The sequence below is a fragment of the Anopheles merus genome, chromosome 2R (genome assembly GCF_017562075.2).
Source record: "Anopheles merus strain MAF chromosome 2R, AmerM5.1, whole genome shotgun sequence".
Lineage (NCBI taxonomy): Eukaryota > Metazoa > Arthropoda > Insecta > Diptera > Culicidae > Anopheles > Anopheles merus.
Window position 1 is genome coordinate 23,487,423 of NC_054082.1, and position 8,246 is coordinate 23,495,668.

The 8,246-nt window shown below is 51.2% G+C and overlaps 3 protein-coding genes across 6 annotated transcripts; 1 reads left to right on the forward strand and 2 right to left on the reverse strand.

Annotated features, from left to right (window-relative positions):
- Positions 1 to 81: 81 nt before the first annotated feature.
- Positions 82 to 2,980, reverse strand: LOC121590767 (cytochrome b5-like). Of its 3 annotated transcripts, none has more exons than XM_041910732.1 (5): positions 2,852 to 2,978; positions 2,418 to 2,606; positions 2,227 to 2,315; positions 1,955 to 2,023; positions 82 to 588 (listed from the first exon to the last, which is right to left on the reverse strand). In XM_041910732.1, the coding sequence occupies exons 2-5, from the start codon at positions 2,535 to 2,537 to the stop codon at positions 492 to 494; spliced, it is 375 nt and encodes a 124-aa protein (XP_041766666.1). In that variant the 5' UTR covers positions 2,538 to 2,606; positions 2,852 to 2,978; the 3' UTR covers positions 82 to 491. The 3 variants fall into 3 exon arrangements, with proteins under 3 accessions (XP_041766666.1, XP_041766665.1, XP_041766667.1); XM_041910731.1 differs by having other exon boundaries at positions 2,418 to 2,609; positions 2,852 to 2,977; XM_041910733.1 differs by lacking the exon at positions 82 to 588 and adding an exon at positions 602 to 1,693 and having other exon boundaries at positions 2,418 to 2,609; positions 2,852 to 2,980.
- Positions 2,981 to 3,143: 163 nt separating this feature from the next.
- Positions 3,144 to 5,374, forward strand: LOC121590764 (coiled-coil domain-containing protein 30). Its single transcript, XM_041910727.1, has 3 exons — positions 3,144 to 3,435; positions 3,503 to 3,739; positions 3,819 to 5,374. The coding sequence occupies exons 1-3, from the start codon at positions 3,353 to 3,355 to the stop codon at positions 5,215 to 5,217; spliced, it is 1,719 nt and encodes a 572-aa protein (XP_041766661.1). The 5' UTR covers positions 3,144 to 3,352; the 3' UTR covers positions 5,218 to 5,374.
- LOC121590765 (zinc finger CCCH-type with G patch domain-containing protein) lies at positions 5,309 to 7,907 on the reverse strand. Of its 2 annotated transcripts, XM_041910729.1 has the most exons (3): positions 7,704 to 7,907; positions 7,058 to 7,452; positions 5,309 to 6,993 (listed from the first exon to the last, which is right to left on the reverse strand). In XM_041910729.1, exons 2-3 carry the CDS (start codon positions 7,103 to 7,105, stop codon positions 5,422 to 5,424), a joined length of 1,620 nt encoding a protein of 539 aa, XP_041766663.1. In that variant the 5' UTR covers positions 7,106 to 7,452; positions 7,704 to 7,907; the 3' UTR covers positions 5,309 to 5,421. The 2 variants fall into 2 exon arrangements, with proteins under 2 accessions (XP_041766663.1, XP_041766662.1); XM_041910728.1 differs by having other exon boundaries at positions 7,058 to 7,907.
- Positions 7,908 to 8,246: the final 339 nt, after the last annotated feature.

Consider the following 8,246-nt stretch of genomic DNA (forward strand, 5'->3'; position numbering starts at 1 on the left):
TGTAAAAATAAATTTAAAACATATGCAAAGAAAAAATGTGTGTTCGGGCGCTTTTCGATTTAATGAGAAAAGAAACGATGCTTAAACTAAAACGATACCAATTGTATTTATTTCGCTAAACTCGTTCACTCTACAGCAACACTAAATAACGCAGTACATTTTATTGTTCTCAAACAGCGAAACAGCGGATTTCCTCCTCGGTTCGCTTAGCAGCAGCCTCTCGCCAATAATCCCCATAGGCACACGGAGTAAAAATGCTAAAACACGCGCGCTGCTCCTATATCGGGATGGGAAATGCAGCTGTGGATGTGGGTAGTTGAACAGACCCATCAATCTCAGACGGCTGCATGATACCACCACAACAATTGCATGATAAGTGTCCGTTCCGACGTACGACGAGCTCGTGGAATGATGAAATGTCGAAATCCCGAGACGCGCGTGCGCGCGCACCAGCCCGAGAGGGGTCGAAGGGTGGATCGGTGGTCGGTGGTTTACTTCTTGCTGCCCGCTTTGAAGATCAGCGCCAGCCCGGCACCGATGGCCATGGCTGACCCGGCAATCAGGGCCGCTCGCTTGTTTATCGTTAAGCTGCAACGGAAACGGTAGGAAAACGAAAATTGCAAACAAAGCGTAAGTAATAGGCTGTACAGTATTGATTGTGTTTTGTTTCCCGTTTTTCAGCTCAAGTTTATAGGCAATCCCGGGAGCTCTGGGACCAATTGAACCGCGATAAGAGAACACGTGGTGGTGGTAACAGGTAGCAAAGGAATGTAACGCAGAAACGAGATTAAACGATCGCGGTATACTACTACTACTACTACTACTACTACTACTTCTACCGCGGTTGAGAATCGCCGCTAGAGAACGCTGGTACGAACAGCCATTGCGGATGTAGACGATGAATGCAATGCGCGTTCGAGATTGCTCACACTCCTAACCGTCACTTATCACATGTAACTGATAAAGCGGCGCGTGCTGTAAATTATGGTGCGGCAAAAAAGAAACTATATTTAAAATATAGTATTTTTGGGAGGGGGGACTAAGCACCACTGCCACGTGATTACTATCATCAGAGCTCGACGACGGTGAAGTATCAACGGAAATTGGCATTCCGATGTGGAATGGAAAAAAAAGAAATAAAAGCTAATAAAGAACTAAAACAGAGGGACGGACCTGCTCTGTCCACCGTCTCATCCTTTCTTCTTTGTCACAGTCATTTTTTTATTCGATTTTTGAGCAAAATTATAATAATAAAAAAACGCATAATAAAGTACTTTGCACGCTTCCCCTGCGTCGTTTAAAACCTAAAACACATAACAGCCAAGTGATGGGAATGTGTTTCCAGAACCGAAAAGAGATTAACCGAACCGAATCGACGCGAATTCGACTACCAGCACCAATTGTGTGTGTGTGTGTTGTGTGTGTGTACTAAAATTATGCTAAAACGTTGTCCCCTCCCATGCTGCACGGCTCTTTCCACCTCCCTTTTCTTAGGGTTTTGGGGTGTTTGTGTCTGTGTGTATGTGCAGAGGACGGGAGTTTAAAGATGAAATCTACAACTAGGAACACACCAGCGAGGACAGCAATTCTTGTGCCGCGCGGGGGTAGGGGGGATCAACCGAAAAGCTTCGCCTTTATCGAGCCAAACCAGGAGGAGGCGGACGACGATGCGGCGTTCGAGGGATCTGTTTGTCTACTTGGCCAAATAAAAAGAAGAAGAAGAAGAAGAAAGAAATAAAACGATACACAACGCTACATGAGTGGAGGAAAGGGTAAGGGAAGAAGGGTGCATTGAGGGTGCCCCACCACCATTGGTGACACAGCCACAGCACCACCGCACAGCATCGTGTGGCACAGTGAGTCACACACATTTCCCACCACGTTGCAGGAAAACAAAGAAAAGTGCATCATTTTCTGCCAATACGGGTTTTTTTTCTTTTCACTTTTTACTTACCCAGTGGTAACCTTCTTTTTCCGTTCCGCTTCAAGTATTTCACCCACGAGGAATTGCTTCATTTGTTCTCTGAAAGCATAAAGCAACCACAGCAGTGTGTTAGCGAAATCGTGCTGAAATCATGCAACGGTGTGTGGTTGTTTTTTGGTTCGATCCACATGACACAGACGCCCCTGGCACCGATTGGCAAGCGAAAGGGTCAATCCATCGAAGCGAGCCATGTGAAATCGAAACAACCGTCTGGAGCTGCCCTCTTCTACTACTTAACCTACTTCGCGTCCGTGCTGTGTCCAACGTCATCAAAGTCGGCCGTCGCCTCCTTGCCAGCAAACTCGATCAGCACCTCCTCGCCACCGGGATGCTACACAGCAAACAAACGGAAGAGCGTACAGTGATAAGTAGTTTTACTTCCAGCGTAAGATAACAGTGTGTAATATAGAGGAAAACAGCGTATCAATATTACCTCGGCAAGAAATTTGGTCACATCGTACACCTTATCGTGAATGACCATCCACACGTCGTTCGGTTTGTTGTGTTCGGCCACCTGGGCCAAGCTGTACTGCTGCAGTTCCGTTGGGGCCATTGCTGTTGCCTCGGGGAGCTCTCCGGTGGATTGTTTTATTTTGAAGGACACGGCAAGCGAACGAGCTGCCTGCTGTGGAGGAATGGGTAGTTATGAGCACGATCGAGCGAACCCCGCAAACGATTGATGATGATGGTGTTTGATTGACCAACAGGTTGGATGGCGGGGTAGGGGAGGTGTCTAATGGTGGTATGGTTGTGTGCGTGTAGAAGAGCTGTCGAAGCAAGTGTTTCTATTTGGACGTGTTTGGTGTGACTGACGCGAGGGAAAGTGTGTTTGTGGGATTATAGAAAGAAAACTCTCAAACCCGATACCGTATTACTAAGCTAATAAACCGTCAAGTTGCACAGCTTTGTTTCGCTAAAATGGAGAAAACAAAATGCCCCTTTTTGTATGGTGAACAACGGCGAGCGACAGCCCATCAGCTGACATGTTTGTTTTGCTTCCGCAACGTGTCAAAAGAGACAGCATGCGCATGCTGTCACTCCGTGCTGGCAATTGCCCATCGTTGATATTTTTTGATTGATTTAACACATTACTAATACATTTTAGCGGATAAAGGAGCGCAAATCATAGTTATAATTAAAAATCTGTCTCACGTACCTATTTTACTCTCCTTTAGGAGTGTTTCGATCGAATTTGTCTAATGCCGTTTGTGCCACCCTGTGCTGCACCGTTTCGATACGTCATGTGTTGTTGTTGTCTAACAGAAAGCAATCAAAACAAACGATTACTCTGCACTGCACCACAAATAACGCTAAATAACGCTCTAGCGCTCTATCGCTCTATTTTTCCTCGATTTATCCACTGCCTCAATGTTTGGTGACGGTGGGCGAGGCGGGGACCATGAATCGGATGACGAAGAATTCTTCAAACCAACGCCCTCCAACAGCGCCAAGTAAGTGGAGCAGAGCTGGTAAGAAAGCAAACCACGGACCGATGACTAATCCTGTTAATTCGCACAGTTCCACACTGGCCAAACTGTTTGGCTTCACGCCCAAAGGCACTGCTAGTGTAGGTAGTAGCGAACGTGCCAGCGTTTCCGCTGCACCGAAGCCGATCAAAATCTCCGATCGCTACGGTCCATCCAATTTCCGATACGTTCCCGCCGAACCGGCCGAAGACGAGACGACGGAAGAGTCGTCCAAATCTCCACCGGAATGGACCATCGTACGGGCATCGGTCGTTGCGGCCTACAAGCTGTAAGTAAAGTAAACATTTCTGCGATACCTACACTTCTCAATGAACGCAACATTTCTGTCTCACCTCACTCTGCCCCAGCGTTGATCGTGAAAATGTTTACCTGGGCAACGTGGGACTTGCGTTGCTCAACTCCTCCGCCGGTCACCGGTTGCTGCTCTACCGCACGAAGACGGATGTACTGGCCACGGTGACACTATCCTCCGACACGAAGCTTTTCCTCAAACAGAACTATCTGCAGTTCCGGGCGGATGATTCGAACGAGTTTTGGAGCGTGCTGATCGAAGCCGAAACCGAGCGACAGGCGTTGCTTGCTGCGATCGAAGCGTGGTGCTGCGTGGAACGTGAACCCATCGTCGAGGAACCACTGTCGGAGGTGGAACGGGATCCGCCCGACCCGCCGAACAGCAAACGGTCCGAGCTGGCGGCACGCATGGCACGGATGGGTGGGCAAGCGATGCCCCTGCCGGAGAAGGTGAAACCGCCCCCGATTCCTACGACCGCACCCGGGTCCGATTCGTCCGATACGTCCGACTCGAAGATTGAGACCATTACGACGCGACCGATCCGACGGCCCAACTACCCGTCGGCGGTCGGTATGCAGATGGTTCCGCTGGCAGGAATGATCTCCGCGGGCAACGGTGGGTCGGTCACAGGCCAAGGGAACGGTGCGACGATGGCGGATGTGAATTTCAACTTGATTATGAGCGAAAACCGCATGCAAAACACGGAAATGCGCATGAATCTGACAAAGCTCGAATCGAAACTTGATCGTGTTCTGGATCGGATCGATTTGCTTAACCTGCACCAGGGAGGGTCGTCGGGTTCGTCGGAACGTCCTCAGAGCGTAGCCGACAAGGATGCCGAAGTGCTTGAGCTGGAAGAGAAGCTGCTTGAGCTGAAGCGTACCAATCATGCGCTGAAAAACAAGGTGCGCACGCTAGAAGCAGCGGAAAGGGACGGAACGCGTGAGACTAACGCCAAGCTGGAGCAACAAATCAAAACACTGGAAGAGCTGGAACGCCACCACAAGGAAAGCATCCGCAGTTTGGAGTTACAGCTCGAAGCAAGCAATGCGGAGTCGGCACGGCAGAAGGCAACGCTCGATGCGCTTGAAAAGCAGCTTGCAGAGGAAAAACTAACCACTGAAGATGCGACCAAAGAAATGAACGCAGCCCGGGAGCAGCTGGCAGAAGCTCGGCATGACCAGACGCGTTTAAAAGAACAGTTGGAGCAGGAACACCAACGTTCGGAATCGTGGCGCCAGCAGATGGACCAGCTGCAGCGAGAATGTGATGAACTGAAGCAGGCGGCACAGCATCGCCCAGCGGCAACGGACGCTTCCCTGGTGAAAGACATCATGAACGGATGCTACCAGCAGCTGTGCGAACAGATAACCGATCCGCACGTGCTGCGGATAATTGCGCAAACGATCAAGCGCGAAACCAAAGCGGCACTGGAACGGGCCAGCGGCCAGTAGTGGATGGTGCCAAGGACATTCCCAAGAAAATAGAGCGAAAGTGTGCGTGCGTTTGTTAGTTAAGTAAAAGTTGCTCATATATATATATATGTAGATGGTATGAACATGTTGATGCATGAGGTTTATTATGAGGGCTTGCCATAGTGCGTTCTCGCTTAACACTACACTTAATTCTTATTGCATTTTCTACTTTCTCGCTTTCACTTAAAATATCGTCAACTTTTTCTTGTCACTGCGCAGCTGCTGCTCCCGCGAAATGTTACCCTCCGAGGCCTGCATGCGCGAAATTTCCGCCCGCTTGGCATCGATCTGGCGCAGCAGATTGTCTGCCGCGGGCGTACCGGCCCGGTGTCGCGTGAGCGCTATCTTCAACCGCTCCACATCCGCCTCCGTTCGGCGTATCTCTTCCGACAGCTTCAGGCTGGCAATGTTGAGGTTTTTGCACGAATGCTCCTTCAGCTCCTGTCTGCTCAGTGCGCCCGTCCGTTTCAGGTTCGGCCGTGAGCTTTCGCCTCCAGCCGCACCGCTAAACACCTGCTCGTTGATGAAGCTGAACACATCCTTCGATTTGCTCTCCCGGGCCCGCTGGCGCTCATAATCCTTGGCGGCTCGCTTTGCCTCCTGCCGCTTCAGCTGTACCAGCTTCTTCTCCACGCTGAACAGATCCTTATCGCCGTTCGATTGTTCGCGCAGCTCCATACAGTAGTCGAGCGAGCGGCCCTGCGGCAGCACCTGCGCACTTACCGGCACTACGATGCCCTCACCCTCCCGCCCCAGGCCGGTGCCGACGATGTAGCCCATTTTTTGCATGATTTTCGAACCGATACCACGCGTGTGTTCTTCCCATTCGCCCAGCCGCCGGTCGGGTGCGGGATGGAAGAGACTTTTCTCCACCAGCAACGCTTTCCGCAGCGCTTCATCGTCGGCTTCCTCCTCGCCGGCACCACCGGTGTCCGACTCGCTGTCATCCGCCGCTGCCTGCCCATCCTCGTCCTCGTCCAGCGGTAGCAGATCTTCGAACGGTACCTCCAGCTGTTCGCGCTTGCCCTCCTCGAGCCGAACTTTGCAGCGCTTCGCGTCAAAGTCCACCTCCGTCACCGTGCCCTTGCACCATAGGCGTGTGGATTGCTTGACCAGTGCTCGGCTGCCTGCCCGGCGCAATCGCTCGAACTGCGGTGCGCGGTAGTCCCGCAACTGATCCAACCGGACCACTTCCCCGTGCGAGTAGCGACACTTTTCGTCCGTGAAGCGACACTCGCCCTCGAGAAAGTACGCGCAGGGTAGCATCTCGCGGTGGGTTGGATTGGTGAACAGCACCTTGGCGGTAGCGTGCGCCAGATCGGCCGCGTCCAGGCTGCATACCATCGCGTTGTGGTACGCGGTCGAGCCCCAGGTGTGCAGGTGCGGTGCGGAACACTTGCTACCAACCAGCCCGTCAAGATCTAGCTCGTCGTCGTTGTCGGCATCATTGTCGTTTGACTGGCCTTCCGGTTCGGTTGCTGTCTGTTCTTCCGTCTGCTCCCCAGCAGCTGAATCCTCCGTTTGGAGCTCGTTGATTTCTCGCATAAACAGTGCAAACTCATCGTCGATCGGATTGTCCGCAGTTGCCGGGGGTGCTCGTCCAGCCGTGTCCGGCGCGTCGTCGTCATCGCTTGTAGCTGCGAGTGATTCCACCGTCAGTTCGAGCAGCTCGATTAGATCGGACTTGAGTTTGTTCAGCTCGTTTCGTTCCGTTTCATCCCTGGTCAGCTGTAGGGCTTGTGCAATCTGTTCCAGCTAAAATCGAACGAAAATGAGTCAACAAAAACAGACCTATTCCAGAGCCAATTTCATCCCGTACCTGCTCTTTGTATTGTAGTATCGATTGATTCAGCTCGTCCACACTCATTGCAGCTGGGAAGCAGCCTTAGCCCCACCAATGCAAATGTATTACCCCAACAACCTACTTATCACAATTCCACAAAAATAGCAATCCCCTAAAACAAACTGTTTGTTTTACTCTTCGAAGACCGACAGTTCGTTTGTTGACGTTTTGGGTCGTTTGAAAGCTGTCAGTTTGCTTCTGTTTTGATCTTCCCAGCACCTTCCTCTTCTTCCACCGCTTCAACGACCTTGTCGTATTTCAAATTATGCATTTCTGTTGCAGAGGATACGCACCGCTGCACTTCCTATCGCAGAGCGCCCCCTGGAACTGACCGTTATGCCAGCAACAAATGGCAAAGCAATTATGTTTTTCTGCAAAATAAAAAAATATCAATTTCCCTAAAATGCTACCGTGAGGTGTTAAAAACAAATCGAAAAACTAAAGCAAAGCAAAGCGCCGAAATTGCGCAAAAACGGGTTTGCGGTTTGCGTGTTGCGCCCCCCTCGACTTTTTCTCCGATGCGCATCTTTGACAGATGTCAGATGTTTCGCGGAAGCAGTTGTTGTTTTTGCCGCTGCTGGATATGCAACCGGTGCGAGCGAGAAACGCCGCGTACGCGTACGGAGTGAAACAGAAGCACGACTTCCTCTTCCCTGACACAACGCGCGCGCACGAGAGCAAACGCCCGGGGAAAACTGTGTGCGGAGCGAAAAGCCCGCGATTCTCCCACTCAACTGGCTGGCGGCTGCGGCACGCGATTGTTTGGAAAAACAAAGCCCGCGCGGTTGGCCGGGGATGGTGGTCTCGCTTTTTGCACCCGCCCGTGTACGCGAGCGACCTTAACGAGCGTCTCGCTCTCGCAAACAGCTGTGCCGGCTTACATCACCGCGCTGAAATCATCGTACAAGTAGACGCGCGCGGTGCGATTGCTCTTTCTCGCTCTACCTTTCCCTTTTTATGTGTGTTTGTACGCTTCATGCCCAGCTGTGTGAGAATAGCGAGAGCGAGAGAGCGAAACGGAGAGAGAGCATGCACATCGCAAACAAAGGGCAACGAAAACAACAGCAAGAAAGGCTCAAAAACGGCACTCTCTCGCGTTCTTTCTTTCCTTTCTCTTGAAACCCGATTGCTTTTACTAGGCTAAAAGACATTTATGCAACACATT